Here is an 18,159-nt window from a genome sequence, read left to right as displayed (position 1 = left end):
ATTCAAGAATGAGGAGGAAGGAACTATCGCAGCTGCTGGGTTGTATATTTATGTCGATGTTTGTACTGTCTCGGGACCGAATCTATTGTATATAGTGATAACTTGAGTAGTATATAGTGATAACTTGAGTAAGGTAAAGCGGAAAACAAGGAAAATACAGGATGCTCCATGTTTTTGACTGCCGCTCCAAAAGCGAAGTGTCAAGGAAAACTTTAGGAACGGATGGTTTGGACCTGAAAGGCTTTCTTCGTGTTGTCCACCAGGTAACGTGTGATAGTTTTGCCATGTTTTGATGGGTAAAACGTAACTTTATGAGTTTCCCTGGGAAGTTAAAAGGGTTTTAGTTCAGGCTTTTGACACAATTTTTGTGCCACTTTGAGTAATTACAGTGAAGGAGTCAATACGTTTTTAAGGCTCATAGCTACTTCAGGGGTTTTCGAGGACACGAAAATGTTTATCCATTAGCAGGGGTGGGGAACCCTGTTCCATCGAGGGCCACTACCAGCATATTTTAGTTAGTTATATGGCGTCAGATGGGTTCCAAAACCCGTGCACGCGTATTCCGCGTCCACATCGCGTGTGCGAACGGGACTCCCGCGTGGAAGTTAGAACCTCTCGAGTGAAAATATACATGGCGAGAGGTCATTTGTACACTGAGAGGGAGCAAACTGTGTCTGTGAGCCAGTGTTGCCAGATCCAAAATCCCACAATATCGTACAGAGTGGCATAAATTATCGTTGTTCAGTACAAATGATCGTACATTATAAATTTGATAACAACGTTCTATAAACGACTTCTCACCCCAATATAATATAACAAAGAAGGTGTTTTATATTGCCCTGTTTAATTAAACATCTTTAAAACCAGTAATATAATGCCTATAAACATGCAGTGTGTGGGCACCACTCCGACCTCCACGCATTGACACAATATGCACATTTGCGCAGTCCTGTTTATGTCATTTCTACATAGGTTAAATGCACGCGACAAAACATCACAGCAGTGGAAAAACTGACCCAATAAATGACAGAGAAGCCTACTCACCTAGTTGCTGATCTCGATCTCCTCATCTGATTCACTGTCTGTCACAGCAGAATGCCTTTAATCACCTGTACTAAGTGGTCTGTGCTTCTCAGCTTGATTTCAGCATTTTTCACATCATTTTCAAAGTTCTCTTGTTCATTAGTTTGCTGGAGACATTTAAGTATAGATGTCTGGTTTGGCGCAATGCATTTCTTTATTATCGTACATAATTTTAAACTGTTCTGAAGTCAGATTTCACCTCCTTTCTTTGTGTTTAGCTCCCTTTGCATGATTCTAGAGAACGGTGATTTCTGATACCATCTGGATGTTGCAGCAACGACAGAAAGCCTTGGTTTCGTTCCCTGTAACAGGTGCAAGCCATCCTTTGAAAATAGGGTCCAACTCCCACGCAGGACGATAAGCTTGTGTCCGGTGTTGCTTTGCTTTACCTTCATCCGTCCCTTCTCTGGTTTTTCTTTTAAGATTAGAAGCCATTGTCTCGTCGCTCTGTCCTCCTAGCTTAATCTTAACTCGCCGCGCTCACGGGCAAACAGCAAAAACTGGCGGGCCACTGCCACATTATATAACCTTACAGTTTCTCGCGAGAGTAGGCCCTATCGATGTGATTGGGCTATTTATTGTACAGATCCAGAGTCAGTTTTTGTAATAGACACAATAGCATAAACCTGTAAGCACTGAGGTGAAATCTGACTTCAGAACAGTTTAAAATTATGTAATTGGCTTGGGAATGCCACAGCAAAAGACGGCGTTACTAGATGCAATGTGAAATTATCGTACATTTGAGGATTTTTGAAACTATTGATCGTACATTGTACAGAGCCCAAAATTATGGTACAAATACGATAATTATCGTACATCTGGCAACACTGCTGTGAGCGCACAAGGATGTGCACAAGTGACAAACTTGCGTGCGCGCGTTGGCCAACGAGCACAGGGCAGAGGAAAAGCGTGCTGCAGCCTTTCTACACTCTCGGCTGTAGGGAGTTTTAGGCACTGGAGGCGTGGCCTATGGCTGATCTTTTCTGTGCTCTGATTGGTAAGTTTTTTTCCGCTCCTTAAGGTTGGTTTATGCTTGACGCGTCCGCGAGGTCCGCACGGCTCCGCGCGGAAAAGTTGCGTCAGTTTAACAACCACGCCCCTCTGCCGCGCCTCCGCACGGCCCAGAATTTCCGCAACGCGCACCTCGGAAAATTTCTAACCACGCGGATGGACGGACGCGGAAAAACATGGCGGACCGGCAAGAACTAGTACGGCAGAGGTTCGTAAATACAGACATTTGTATGATTCAGCTCTCAAAGATCACCGTGATCAACGTGTTGTTAATAATTCTTGGAGAGAAATAGCTCGCACTGTCGGAAAAGACGAGAACGCTGTTAAAAATGCTGAAATGCCGTGTTGTAAACAGCCATTTCTACTTCTACCATGGTGTAGTGTTGGATGCTTGCCGTAGAGCTCCATGCTGCCCTGTTCAGTTTGGGAGAATATTGGCTCACCGCAGAGACGAGCCGCACAAACCATAAACGCTGCGAGTTGTGAAGCGCGTTCCATCCGCGAGCCGCATCACCGCGTGGAAAGTGAATGCGTCAAGCATAAACCAAGCTTTACCCTCTACCTCATTAACCCATTGGTTTCCTCTCGGAGCACAATGGGGGTAGCGGAAGAAATCTGATTATACAGGGAAATGTGATTATTGTAGAGAAGACGAAATAGATCATGTTATATTACAATGTCAGAAATATCAGGCGGAAAGAAGGACAATGGTTCAAAATCTTAGTCAGATGAAAGTGAAACTAGATCTTGTTGATTTATTGAGACAGAATTCAAAAAGTGACTGTTTTCAGATTTTATTTCGGTTTTTGAAAGAGATAAGGATGTTTGGGAGACTGAGGTTTTTTGTTTTTTTTTTTTCCTGTTTGGTTTTGTTTTGTGAGCGCTGTTCCAGACCACACTCCACACTAGTTGGTGGCGGTAATGCACCATTCGTTGTTTGCCAACCGCCAATAAAACACCAAAAGAAGAAGAAGAAATCTGATTCAATCTTTAGTAAGAATTGTCATAGTTCAGCTGGTAAAGCCGATGACTTGCACTCGGAGGATCAGGGTTCGAATCCAGGCAAGGACAACAGCTGAAGCTGAGTGCTACGAGTGAAAGAGAGAGAGGGAGAGGGGGAGAGGGAGGGGTGGGCTGTAACATCGGAGTGGGGGTTTAACAACTGATTCATTTAACCAAAGTAATGATTTACTAAAGCAAGTTAATGAACAGAAAATGGCCAGTGAGGACTCTCCACCACACAGGAGAGACCCATTAAAAGCAGAAAAAAAGCTGCTTCCCTCAGGCAGGAGGTCACGGTCCATCTGGACCAGAACCTCCCGCCATAAGAACAGCTTCTTTCCATCTGCCGTTAGACTTGTGAATAGCTTATAAACACACAACCATGCTGGTCTTCTGTACTCGATACGTCACGACTCACGTTATCGGCCATGTTACCATTACCTGCCATTTTTTATAGCTGAAAGTTTTATTCTCTTTTATTCTATTTTTAATCTTATTATTCATGTTATATGTAACACATTAGTACCAAAGCAAGTTCCTAGTTTGTGAATTGTTTGTTCACTGACAATGGCAATAAACCTGTTCTGATTCTGAATTCTGATTCTGAGAGACCCATTGAAAGCAGAAAAACAGTAGGCTTTATGGGCAGCACCACAACCTGAGCCCAGGTGCCTCCAAGGCTGCTTAACGAGCTGCCTGCAACAGAAGAAAAACACAAATGAAAACCCAATGAGACGGTGGGGGCATCACAACACGTTCAGGACTACCCAAACACCAGTAATTCTTGACTGCACTGAGCTGAGGTGTCAATGGCCATCTTCCCCTCTCTTCCAGAGTCATGCTTTCCGCAAGTTCAACTGCACTTCCAGCAAACGTTCGGACATTTAATGACAGTTGAACGGTCATAACTGTAAAAGGTATCACTGGAATAAAAAATAAATAACGTTATATGTTAGCTGTTGTCTTGCCTGGATTCGAACCCGGATCCTCCGAGTGATAGTATTCGGCTCTACCAGCTGAGCTTTGAAAGTACTTGCTAAAATTTGAATGAGATTTATTCTTCTGCTACTCCCATTGTGCTCCTAGAGGAAACCAATGGGCCAATGAGGTAGAGAATAAGGAGTCCTTTTGTAAACGAGTACAAGAAATTAAAAGCTTCCAGAATAATTTGCTAATTGACTCAAAATTACTTCTGACGTGTTACTAAACTACATTTACAAGACACAACATTTCTAACACATTTCACACAATCTGATCTTTTTTTATTAGGATTTTATTCCAAAATTAAGGGATTTTTTTCAATAGCTCTTAGGTAAATCAGTCTAAATACACAAAACCATTTCTCAATGATGCTACAATGCCAGACCAATGAGACACAGCAGTTTTTATAACATTTCACAAGATCCAACCTTTCTTATTAGGATTTTTATCAAAAATTAAGTAATTTTTGTCAATAGCTCCAAGGTAAATCAGTCAAAAAACTCGAAACCATTTCTTTATTTTGTTACTAAGCCAGACCAATGAAACACAGCAGTTGTTTTCACATTTCACAAGCTTTGATCCTTTTTATTAGAATTTTTAATAAAAAATAAGTGATTAAAAAGTGATTTATTTTAATAGCTCTTAAGCTAATTGCTGTAAATACTTAAAACCATTTCTCAGCGCTCAGCAACACAGCTTCAGGCCATTGCAATTAAAATCTTTGACCTCAATCAAACCTCTCCTCTCACAAATTCTTAGTTGGTATGCTCTTCTTCCTCCGGTCTTGGAGTGGGGATCTCGTCGATGGTAACCTTTCTCAATCAGAACGTCCCTCGTCACCACCTGGCTTGATATCAAGTTGTAGTCAGTCGCATTGGTACGCAGTCCATTTAATTTCAATTGGCCTCATGTTTCAGGTGAACCTTTTCATCAGTAGGTGACAAGGCCAAATTATCTTGAATCTATGTGCCATGATGGGGTTTATGTTTTAGTATTTCACAAAGACAAACGTCACAGCCCCCAAGGCTCTGGTCAGCACATTGGGGTGGGTTAGGGTTAAGGTGAGTTTGGGGTCCTTGCAGTTCTTGAGCAGCATCCGGCCTCTGGTGGTCTTTTTAGTGTCAGAGAGCGAGGTCTAGAGGTGCTGAAAAAAATCGATTCAAGTCTGAATCAGGATTCTTATTTATAAAGATTCAGAATTGATTCACAAATGTTCAGAATTGATTCCAGGAACTCAAATGTTTGGCATGTTACAGGTTTGAGATGCACTTTTGTATGTTTTTTTTTGTCTTTGTTAGGAGAGTTAAGCCTGATTCATGTTTCTCCGTCTGCATCAGTGCAGAGACACGCAACGCCATTATCCGTCCCTGCGTGCCTGCCGGAGAGCCCCGCAAGGACGGACGGAGTCGAGCTCTCTTTTCTAAACATCCGTCAGTCGAGACGGACAACGCAAGCTTGTGATTGGTCAGGACGCTGCTGTTGTTTACAGCGCCGCCATTGCGCCCTCAAAAACATAAAGAGAGCCGAAGATAATAAGCTTCAGACACGGAGAAGCTTGAAGAATACCTCGCGAAAAAAACTCTAAAAACATGAACGTTTAATTCCCCGTGACTGGATGAGTGACAAGATGCGCAGCAAGCATTTTATTTGTGGACGGAAATGGCAGGAAACGTGGGTTTAGAGGTGGGGGAGCGCATGAAGAGGTGGGAGAATGAGAGACAAATATGTCCGTGTTAAAAGTCTCTTATATACACAAAAAACACAATATAAACACACTATCTTGGACCGATACATGACAGGATACCACAGAACAGCGCTACGCCCTCTGTTGTCCTGCCGGGCAATTACTTTGCAACACTCTCCAGAAGACAAAGTATGAGAGCAAAACGCTTCCGTCAATCCGTGCATGTCTGTCCCTTGCGGAGCTGACGGAGAAGCATGAATCAGGCTTTAGTACTCCGTTTACTCTTGTGGTCCCATAAATTGGGATGATTTATTTTTGTATCTGCTGATAAATGGGGACTAGAATGTAATTTTTTTCTATACTCAGAAATTTGAGATATTTCATATTTATTTTCTATGTTGATAAGTGAGTACTCAGGATTACTTACGTATTTATTTGAAGTTATTGATAAATGAGAGAAAACATTTTCCTTTGTAACAGGTTGAGTACTCAAATGTTAAACTTGTTTCCACAGATACTTAAAAAGTATTTCACTGTATTACTTTCAAAGCTACTGTTAGGTAACTAAAGATTTGTTATATTTTACAAGGTAAGCAAAAATAAATGTTGCCTTTTGGTCAAAAGATTGTTTCTGTTTACAGTTTTAGAATCACTTTATTTTACCTTGTAAATTAGCTTTTTTTTAGCATGACCAGTTTAAAATAAAGTAAAAAAAATCCCATAGCTTTAACTAACTTGCACAACAAAGTAGTTAATCCTGGAACTGACACTCTTTGTTAATATCGGTTGTGAATCAATTTAAATCGAGAATCGTTTCTGAATCGAATCGGCACCCCAAGAATCGGAATCGAATCAAATCATGAGTTGCTCTGAGAGTCACATCCCAAGCGAGGTCTATGGTATTTGTTTGTCTTTCTTTCTAGCTGAAATGGCGATCGTGTATTTCCTTTATGTCCTCCAGAAGTGAGGGCTCAACTTTTGACTCAACTGTTGGGAGAGAGAGACAACAATTTGCCTGAAGATGGATGTTTAAGATGTCCCTGCCCAGAGTGCCGATGAAGACATTTACAGCTTTCATATTACATAAGGTGAAGTGGGATCAGCCTTAGCTTTTCATCCTTTGACAAAATTCCTTAAAAAAAAGGTGGAATCTTGTGAAATGTTATGAAAACTGCTGTGTCTCCAGTGTTGCCAACTTAGCGAATCTGTCACCATTTATAACGACTTTTCAGACCCCCTTAACGACTGTTTTTCAAAAAAGCGACTAGCGACAATTCTGGTGACATTTCCGACCCTCCTCAGCTACTTCGACTACAACTTTGTTGCCGAGATGCCGACTTTACCTGCAGATTAGAGATGCATTTGAAGCGACAGGACCGTGTCCTTCCTCCAGATGATCAGAAAGAAAATGATCTGCGCATGTGCATGCAGCATGATCATGCTACCCCCGTTGACCAATCAAACCATTTGTGGGTTTTCACCCTCCAACTAATAAATTTGTTTTACAGAGAAAATAAATTTAATTGTACAAAAGAAATATCCAAGTATTTAAGACCAATTTTTTCCTTTTGTTAGTCACACACTGGCCACCCACCAACAGATATCCACCTATTTTCAGACTTTGTATCAGTTTTATAGAGAATTGAACATACATTAAACAGCCTTTTTAAAGGCTACTTTACACTGTTTACTTTTGCTTAGAAAGCAATAATTTCTTTAATTCCTATATACGTTTTTTCATCTTTTAAACATTTATTTCTCCTTCCTCTTTCTAAAGTGTCCCCAGCCTTTTTTTATTGCTTACCATTTATTAATTTCTCAGTTCACCTCACATTTTCCCCAACTCAAAATTAAAAAAATTGTTTTTACTTCTTTCATCCTGTCCCACCTCCTTGTTTTCCCTTCATCATAGTGACACAGATTTCGATAAAAAACAGACATTTAACATTTTATTAGACAAATTGGCAAAGTAAATACATTACAACAATGACACAACCAAAATCCTATTTCCAAAAGTACCGCAAAGAATGGGAGTCACTACCTGAATTTAAAGGTTGGCTGAAACCACATGCAGGTAGTGACATTAGAGCTACCTGCATGTACTGCAAAACAGACCTCTATGCAAAGTTGTCAGACATTAAAAAGCATGCAGCTACCCAGAAGCACATCGAGAAGGCTAAGCCTTACAATCAGGCAAGCCAACCCAAACTGACATTCGTTGCCAAAAAAACGGACACACTGAAGCAGGCAGAGGCCACAATTGCTTTGGCTATCAGTGATCACTGCTCAATTTTGTCATGTGACCACATTGGTTTAGCATGCAAAGCAGCTTTCCCTGATTCTACTATTGCCCAAAATTTTCGGATGCACCGTACCAAATGCACTGAGATGATAAATGGTGTTTTGGCTCCATATTTCATACAGCGGTTGGTGGCTGACATTGGCAGTAACAAATACAGCCTTTTGCTTGATGAAAGCACAGATGTCAGTGTCTCCAAATATCTGGGCATTGTGGTTCGCTATTTTAGTGAGGGAAAGGGACACGTGGTGGACACCTTCCTTGGCCTTCTTGAGCTGGAGGGAGGGGATGCGAAGAGCATCGCCAAGGCAGTTCTCTCCTTTCTCCATCAGTCTGGCCTTGAGAAGGAGAACCTGCTTGGCATTGGAACAGACAATGCATCAGTAATGACAGGGATATACAATGGTGTTCACAAAATTCTTAAAGAAGAAATAAAACACCTTGTTCTCATCCGCTGTGTATGTCACTCCTTGCAACTGGCTGTCAGCTCTGCTTCCAAAACCACTCTTCCTCGCAGTGTTGAGTTCCTGGTCAGGGAAACCTACAATTGGTTCTCCATCTCCCCTAAAAGAAAAGAAGCATACAGGACAGTTTATGAAACCATAAACTGTGGCGAGAGGCCATTGGCCATAACAAGAGTCTGTGCCACACGCTGGCTTTCAATAGAACCTGCTGTATCAAGACTACTCAGTCAGTGGGAGGAGCTAAAGCTCCATTTTAGTCTGACCAAGACAAGCGAGCATTGCTACATGGCAGACGTTTTGCATTCAATGTATGCTGACCCACAGAACCTACTGTACTTGACCTACCTGAAATCAATCCTTGGTGAGGTGCAGGCTGCAGTGAAGGCCTTTGAGGGAGAGCAAACAGATCCTCTCAAGCTCCTGGACTGTTTAATTCTACTAATTAAATCTGTGTGCAGCAGAGTTCTTCATCCTGGGGCTACAATTGACATCCTGAAAGACCCAATAGAGAACCACATCTCACCCAGGCCGTATCTTGGCTTTGCATTTGAGTCCAAAACAGCAGAGCTTACCATCTCCCCTGAGGATGAGGACTGTGTGAGACGGAGGTGTATTAGTTACACCGTTGCCCTAGCCAATGAGCTTCGAGCAAGACTTCCGGACAGTCTGGAAATTCTTCAGCACATGTCATTGTTCAGCGTCGGAGAGACCCTGAAACAAAACAAGAACCCAGATGACATGGCAAAGCTGATGGTCTTATTAGGATATGATCCTGAAACAACTGACCGCATAATTAATCAGTGGAGAAGTGTCCATTTTCAGAGATGGGAGGAAACAGCCAACACCACTGGGTTCTGGTTTGAGGTCAAAAAGCACAGGGATGCAGCAGGCCTTAACCCATTTGAAGAGTTGGCGTCTGCAGCAGTTGCAGTTCTTTCGCTGCCTCACTCAAATGCTGCAGTAGAAAGACTCTTCAGCCAAATGGGTGTCATTAAAAACAAATTAAGAAGCCGCATGTCCCTCCAAACTCTCACCTCCATCCTCCACATAAGATATGGCTTAAGACTAGCTGGGAACACGTGTTATGAGCACAAGTTGCCAGATAAGGTGCTAAATCTCTTTGCCACGTCTGCTGCCTACTCTTTTAAAGCAGACAGTTGTCCAGGTCCAAGCATGCAGTCATCCAGCACTGCTTCTCAGAGGGAAAGCACTGATAGTGCTTGTATAGAGGACATGGAGTTCTGCCTCAGGGCCCTCGATGATCTAGAGTAAGCAGATTTAAAAAAAAAAAACATTAAAATTAGTTAACTTTGTAAATATTTGTCAATAGTTTATGTGATATGTTAATAAAAAAAAATAAATTGGAACTCCAATTTAAAAAAAACTCTGTTAATATTGTAAATAAGTCAATAGTTCATGTGATTGGCCTTTAAATCAAGCTGTATAATAGCTAATTTATTGTAAGTAAAGAATATCAACTGGAACTACAATAAAAAATCCTTTTTGTTAATACTGTAAATATGTCAATAGTTCATGTGGTTGGCCTTTAAATAAATATGTTAAATAGTTAATCTATTGTTAATAAAACATCTGAACTGAAACTAATAGATAAAACTGTTTCATTGTTGTTAATAGTGTAAATATTGAAATAGTTACAGCTTTGCAGGGTGATGATAAGTTTTCTTACCTTTTGAGTTTGTGCTCATCTTCGCTGGGGCGAGGTAGTCGTCGTGAGTAGCTTTGTTAGCTTTGTTGTTAGCTTTAGCCATTTTCTTCTTCCTTTGTTGACTCACACACACTTTACGTTTTGCTGAAACTCCTTCGTCTGGTTGTGAAGGGTGATATAATATGACCAGTGAGTTTTTTTCTCTCGCATGCAAATAGTTTATTAACAAGTTCATTATTTAAGATAGCCACCGGAGCTAGATAAAGGGCAACCACTCCTTCCGCCATCCTGCCGCATTTCGGCAGCTGAGCTCAGTTGGCACTGGTAGGCTGACCGCAGGGCAGCGTCGCTATCGCACATGGCTGCTGGCTTCTCACACCCATGTCGATGCTCGCACCACTTGTGGTGCGATCAAGGAACATTGGAACTCTATGATGAGTTCATAAACATTGCACATTTTAAACTTTTATAAAAAGGTGCTGTTTTGTATTCTATGGGTTTTTCATTTTAATAAAATATTAAAAAATAAATTAAATACATTTTTTATAAAATCACGTGGGTTTTATTTGATTGATTTACTCTACAAGACCGATTACGTCACGACGCAGACGTGGTGACGTCATCACGTCTTATGCAAATGAGCACGTGACGTCATCTGGTGACATCTAACGTCTTTCGGGGGGAACTTCAGCTACTTTCAGTCAAAAACAGTTGGCAACACTGTGTGTCTCATTGGCGTAGTAGCTTAGTAACATAATTGAGAAATGGTTTTGAGTAGTAACATCAATTAACCTAGGTGCTATTGAAAGAAATCACTTTATTATTAAAAAAATCCAAATAAAAATGATCAGATCTTGTGAAATGTGATAACTGCTGTGTCTCATTGGTCTAGCTTAGTAACAACATTGAGAAATGGTTTTGGGTATTTTGGCTAATTTACCTTGTAGCTATAGAAAAAAATCCCTTAAAGGGGCATTATGGAAGTTTGACAGTCAAAACATGTATAGAAATAATACATTTCTTCTTCATACATTCTCCTGCAATGTCCTGGTCCTGTAGAATGAGCCCTGGCATTTTTACTGTGATTGCCTGTTTTTCTGTAAAATCACAGAAAAAGAGAGATGCTCGGGTCAAGCAGGCTGCTTCATGCGCGTTCACGCTCAGGCATCGCCCGTAGCATTTGCTATCTGTAGCTTTAGCAGCAGAGAGAGGGGTAGTGCCACTTTGTTGCTGTTCCTAACGCCTAGTGACAAAGCTAGCTACATTTCTAAGGACCCTTAGCTACTTTCTGTAGAACTTTCTTCTAGATATTTCCTGCAAATTAGCAACAAAATTGCCATTTTCGCTCCGAACCGTTCTTTGGTTTGACGTTGTTTCAGCTGTCATCAAAGATATAAATGTTACAGATATAAAAGACGTCACTGGCGCTTTAGCTCACCTAGTAAGACGTCGGACTCGCGTGTACAAGACCTGGGTTCAATTCTGGATGTGAACATAGTTTATTTAGAGTTTATTTTTTACATTAATGTTATATTTTTTTACAGTAAGATGCCCAAATTTTTATTTGAGACTCGCCAAACGGCATTGAATTCACAGATAAAAAGATGTGGCTTCAACTTTCATTTTGGAACAATTTTTCAAGCAAGGGAAGGGAATGATCTGAGCATGCAGGAGGACTGACCCATCATAAACCTTTGTCGGCTGTGCTGAAGAGAAAGGTACAGAACCAAATTATTTCATTAATTAGCTGCATGTTCTCCTGCCCCCCACCCCCCCACCCCACACACACACACACACACCCCACCCGCCACACACACACACTGGCCATTAGCCTAATGACCGGTAACCAGCCACAAAAGTTGTAATAAGGTTAAAGGTCATTAGCCTAATGGACACATGACATGTTGTTCCTCTGTTTCCAAAACGGAATGCACACACACACACACACACACACACACACACACACACACACACACACACACACACACACACACACACACACACACACACACACACACACACACACACACACACACACACGGGACTGTCTCAGCTGTTATTTTCGTTAAGGAGTGTGCACGTACAGCATGCGTGTCTCGTGCACGAGCCTCCTATTGAAGCTGCCGTTACGCTTTTGGCCTGAGGGGGCAATCGCGAGCATAAAAATTCAAAAGTCCATAAAGTCCCTTTAATCTTTTATAAAAATCCTGATAAAAGATCAGATCGTATGAAAGGTGTTAAAAACTGCTGTGTCTCATTGATCTAGCTTAGTAACAACATTGAGAAGTGGTTGATGGTATTTTGACAAATTTACCTAGGAGCTATTGGGGAAAAAAAAACTTAAGTTTTGTTAAAAATTTTAATAAAAAAGATTGGATTGTATGAAATGGGAAAAAAAATTGCTGTGTCTCATTGGTCTAGCTTAGTAACAGCATTGAGAAATGGTTGTAGTTAGACTGATTTACCTATGATCTATTGAAAAAAAAATCCCTTAATTTTGGAATAATATCCTAATGAAAACCATCAGATTGTATGAAATGTGTTGTAAACTGCTGTGTCTCATTAGTGTGGCTTAGTAAGACAATTGAGAAATGGTTTTGTGGATTTAGACTGATTTACCTAGGAGCTATTGGAAAAAAGTCCCTTAATTTTGGAATAAAATCCTAATAAAAAAGATCCGATAGTGTGAAATGTAAAACAGCTGTGTTTTGTAAATGTAGTTTAGTAACACAAGTCAGAAGTTATTTTGAGTCATTTAGGAAATTATTCTGGAAGTTTTTTATTATTTTTTTGTACTCTTTTACAAAGGACTACAAATTTGTTGTTAGTCCCTAAGCGAACCACCGTTCCCATTAGCGAGTCCTCGTAACTCAGGTTACCGCTGTCTGTGCCGCAGTACACGACATGAAGACTTATTGCTGACCGTGTAAACCAATGTCTGTCGAATATCCAACGTCCAACTTCAGGCTAACTTCACCGCGGTCTATGGCGCTATGTCTACGGTTTCAACCGCCCTTATCGCGCGAAATTTGCTCAGCGGGTTATGGGCTCGACACACGGGAGGCAACATCGCCTCTCCTTCATTCATTTTCAATGAGACATGTGCGACAAAGCGATAATCGCGGGTCTCCCTCCTACTAAGCAAAATGCGAAAAACGTGCGTGTGAAATTTTGCGCTCGTGCACGTGTCGTGCACAGGCAACCCAGCAACGCGATCCCAGAAAGTTGAAATATTTTCAACTTTTCATCGCTGTCGCTCAGACGAGGACCAATCAACGGAGGTTTCATTCACTGACCAATGAGCGGACAGGATGCTCCGTACATCTCCGAACAAGCATGAAAAAGTTGATTATTATGTTTTATATAGTAAAATCAGAAGTAAGATTTCACATAACTCTAGCAGCACCTTGTGAAACATCTTATCTACCACTGTTTTTAAACTCTGAACCACTTAAAGAACCTTAATTCCCTCCAGCCTGACAAAGCCGAACAAAACAATGGAAGTTTTGATTTTGCCATGGAACAGAACGCGTAGACGGTTTTGCCGCTGGCCTCTGCCGCGGGTCGCCTCCTGTGTGTCTGGTAATAAAAGTGGCAGCGACAAATTTCGCTGATCGCGGTCGTTTGTTGCCTCCCGTGTATCGAGCCCCTTGGGTGAGTAGCCCCTGTTGATCCCGCCCACATTTTGCCCCACCCCAATCTCCGGGAGGCAGTCAGGGGTAGTTGCCTTAGGCGGATAGCTTTTGAATCCAACACTTTTGGACCTTCAAACCCAATGGGTAAATTTGGCGCTGCATCGGTGAAGTACTGTTTAAAATGAAAATACTAGCCATATTCCCGCCGGGCCGTCTCCTCAACTGTCCGGGCGGCATTCCGGACTTTATTTCCTATCAGATTTTTGAGACTAGAATTCCCAGAGAGCTGTCTTTGGACGGGATCCCCCATCTCTACCAGAGAGTTGTCATTTGACTGGGCTGTTATCTAGGAGTCTTAATCACTTGTGGATGGTTGCCTTTGCTCTGTAAATGTGACAATTACATGTGAATTGGTGGTGTAGTCATAATTCATTCAAAGATTAAAACATTTCAAGTTCCAAAATGTTGCCTGTCTGAGTCTCCAGTCGACTGTTCTTCTTTAGAGGAGTTCTGCTCTCTGACGTTGAACACAACTCATCATCTGAAGACAAGTCGGAACTCTCTTGCAAGAGAATCAGGTGCGCAGTTAGGATGGGGGACGGGGGGGATCTGTCCCCCCAAGATTTAGATCAACCCCGATCCGTCCCCCGCACGAAGGCCAGAAAGAAAACAAAATCGGAGGTATAGCGCTTGAAGCTCCTTTTTCCAATTACATTGAATTCAGCATGACGTAAACAAACACCGACTCCAGAGGCGCCAAAGTGGTTACTGCTAGGATGCAGGATGAAGCGAAAAAGGCAAGCAGCGATTACTGCATATTTAAAAAAGACCAACTGTGTAAGTAGGCGGGACCGATCTGTCTGTTTATGCATGTTGGTTAGTTTCTGTACATTGTTGTGTTGGGGTTATTAGGTTGACGAATAATTTGTAAGCTTTTACTTACTTTTTGGATTCTTCAATAAATTCGTAAATATGGAAATATTTACCGATTTATTAATTAATTAGGATATCCGGAGATATCTACGGGGCACCATCCCCTTCTAAACGGGGAAAAATTGAATCCAAACTCTTATCAGTCTCGACTAAACGTTCTGTGAATCCTAACGAGCTGCTGTTGAATTTATGTATCACACAAACAGATTCACTTGAGACAAAAATCTTAATTGGCTATAGATTTATTAACTAATATCGATCAGCTCCTTCTGAAGCGTTAATTAATTAATCAACATCAACCAACTTATTTTATCAACAAACAATGAAATAATAATGTGAACACATTCTGAGGTGGTGTAATGAGATTGAAGGGGTTCTTTGTTCTGCTGACCACCAGATCGGCTCTGTGGAATGTGTAGGAGTGTAAGCTCTGTGTGTGTGTGTGTGTGTGTGTGTGTGTGTGTGTGTGTGTGTGTGTGTGTGTGTGTGTGTGTGTGTGTGTGTGTGTGTGTGTGTGTGTGTGTGTGTGTGTGTGTGTGTGTGTGTGTGTGTGTGTGTGTGTGAGAGACTTCTGCCCCCACACTGAGAACCGGGGTGTGTAAAGTTTCTTCAAACTTCCCAAACAGTTAGTGACTTAAAATCACAGTGAAACAGAACTTAAACACTTCAAAAGTTTAGACCCATGTTGAGGGTCTGACCTCATGAGGACATTACTGTGCAGTGATTTTCTCCAAAAAGACTGTGCTAAATATGCTCTTAAAAAGCAAATAATAACATCAGCGCCAGAGACACTTCATTTCCCATGATGCTTGGCACACGGAAGCAATGTGATGACGTCACCACAACAACAGCTCCAGCGTCTCTGTAAAAGGAGAGAAAAACGAAACTTATATGTTCTTTGTCCAGTATCACTGGCTGTAAAGGACGCTCATTGCACGCTCCGATCAACGTGAGCGGATCCGACACCGAACTGCTGAAAGCTGAGTTTGGAAACCCAGCAAATCTTTTGCTCAGCTCCAGCTGATGTGCGAGGACGCAGAACCGCTGGAAAGCACCTCCACAAGCCATCAAGCTCACAGAGACGCTGTATGTCATCAACTCAGCACAAAAAGAAACTTTGCTCTCTCTGTCCAACCCGTGGAGAAACACTCGTGGGGAGAAACAACGGAGAAATCATCTGACCTGCAACGCGAAAGAAAAAAAGGGACGCCTTTTGGTTCGCTCACGCAAAAGTTTGATTTTATTTTATCTCCTCTCCTCCTCTCTTATCTTTCCCGTTTCTTCTAGACCACAATAAGCAATTACACCGCGCGATTGCTTCAAAATACCCACAGTTTTTCTCTATCTTCCGTAATCAAACACGTCATATATCTATCGTGAAGTAAGGTCTGTTTGTTTATTATTTGTTTAATCTGGGTTTAGTCGTCAGCTCTGGCCAGGCTGGTAGACTTCTCTTTTAGATTAAATAATTTACGAGTGACCTTTGTTGTTTTGTTAACTTTTGAAGTGTTGAAGTTAAGTTTTACTGTGATTTTAAAGCCACTAAGATTTAATTCCTGCACCCACACACACTCACAGCTTACAGCTCATTCCTCCAGCCTTATCAGACACACACACACTCACAAGCACGCGCGCACCTGGGAAAACAAAGAACTCCATTCATACATCCTCCACTCACACTCACACCTGCTCTGGAGGACAAGCATTCATACACACACACACACACACACACACGGTCTGATTTGATACACACACATCTCCAATTATGTCAAATTGTTTTGCATTATTAATCTCCTTGTTTAATTAAATGTTATAAAATTCAGATTTTGTCTCCAGTAAACTTCTTTGTGTCGATGTTAAATCTTTGCTCCTAGGATTCTAGAACATCGGTAAATATTCCCATATTTACAGAATTTATTGAAGAATCCAAAAGTAATTAAAAGCTCACTAATTACTAGCTCCTAATTAGCCCAACACCCGCTTCACAGAAATCAGGAAAAAAACAAATCAATCATGAAGTCAGATGAAAATATCTCAACAGTCTGCCAGCCTGGCCACAGCGTGACAAACTTAGATATTAACAATAACAAAACAAAACGGCTTACTTCGATAGTCTGTATGACGTATTTGGTACGGAAGAGAAACCGTATTTTACTTTAAAGCAATGAGCGGTTTTATTGCTTGTTCGGACTAAGAGAAGTCGGAAGATAAAGGGATAGAAAAAAACTTGCAGGAGCAAAACTTCTCTGAGCGAAGTCAAGGCGTCCCTTGGAGTTCGCTGATCAGATGTGATTTTACGCTGCTCCTCCGCAGTTCGGCGTCATCCACTTCGGCAGCCAGGCCTCACACGCTGTCCGGTGGGCAAACGAGTGTCTCTCAACACCAGCTGAAGCTGGGCACAAAAAGAGAGCAAAGTTTTGCTTTGTGCTGAGTTTTATAACTCTCAGCGTCTCCGTGTGGTTCGGCGCATGTACAGATCCCGTGCTCTCGGCTTCGCTTTGGTGACGTCATCACGCTGCTTCCGGGCGCAAAGACCCATGGGAAATGAAGTCTCTCTTGGCGCTGGAACTTATCTGCTTTTTCAAAGTGCAGATTACACAGTTTTTGGAGAAAATGCTGCAGGCAATTTCCTCATGAGGGTAGACCCTCAACAGTTGTCAGTGTTGGGACTTACTCGTTAAAAGCGCCAAAGCCTCACTGCTGACTTTAACAAGTCTCATCTACAAATATGATCCCTCATGAAGTTACTACTTTACACCAGAAGATAGTGGAGATGTGGAACCTTCAGGCTGAGCAAAGTTTGGGAGTTTTTAGAGTTTGAAAATCGCCTCCCGCTGAGAGGCTCTCAGTCGGGGAGAGGAGGAGATGCGCGCAGCATGAAGAGCGTAAATATTAGATAAAACGTATAATTGCCGTCAGGTCTGGTCTTTGTTGGCTGATCACTTTGTCTGGTCATGACTGACTCTGATTATGAAGCAGAATATTGACTCTGATGAAGAAATTCTCTCATCCAGCCGGGACGATTGACGCTGCTGCAGCATCAGACAGCTGCTGCTGCACGAGAGGTGTGTGGAGCTTACAAGCTCCAAACGTTGGGTTTGATGTTTGTTTAATCTTCTTTGGGACGTGATGGATGTAGAAACAACGGTAAAAACACTGCTAACGTGACAGACGTAGCGACAATGTAAAAAAAAAAAAGCTGTAAAAAGAGGCAGATGCCGATGCGTTAGGTATGGAAGTTAAGTGTGCCACATAATCATAAAAAAGGTAAAATATAAAATTAAAAAGTGTTTTATACATTTATATATAAATTAAAACTTTCCAAATATAATGAAAATTTATAAATAACGTAAAAATACGAAGGAACATCTGTTGGTCAGGCTGAAAAGTTTGGAAACCAT

General features: G+C 41.6%; 1 protein-coding gene across 2 annotated transcripts in view; it reads left to right on the top strand.

Moving 5' to 3' along the window:
* Nucleotides 1-22: 22 nt before the first annotated feature.
* Nucleotides 23-18,159, top strand: part of smchd1 (structural maintenance of chromosomes flexible hinge domain containing 1) — a 56,979-nt gene continuing 38,842 nt past the window's right edge. For both annotated transcript variants that reach the window (XM_070553111.1, XM_070553110.1), the window contains exon 1: nt 23-263. In XM_070553111.1, coding sequence (XP_070409212.1) covers nt 162-263 — 102 coding nt within the window. In that variant the 5' untranslated portion in view covers nt 23-161. The remainder of the gene's footprint in view (nt 264-18,159) is intronic.

Source organism: Nothobranchius furzeri, chromosome 7 (genome assembly GCF_043380555.1).
Source record: "Nothobranchius furzeri strain GRZ-AD chromosome 7, NfurGRZ-RIMD1, whole genome shotgun sequence".
Lineage (NCBI taxonomy): Eukaryota > Metazoa > Chordata > Actinopteri > Cyprinodontiformes > Nothobranchiidae > Nothobranchius > Nothobranchius furzeri.
The sequence above is the reverse complement of the archived record's forward strand: the minus strand, read 5'-3'. Positions and strand labels throughout refer to the sequence as shown.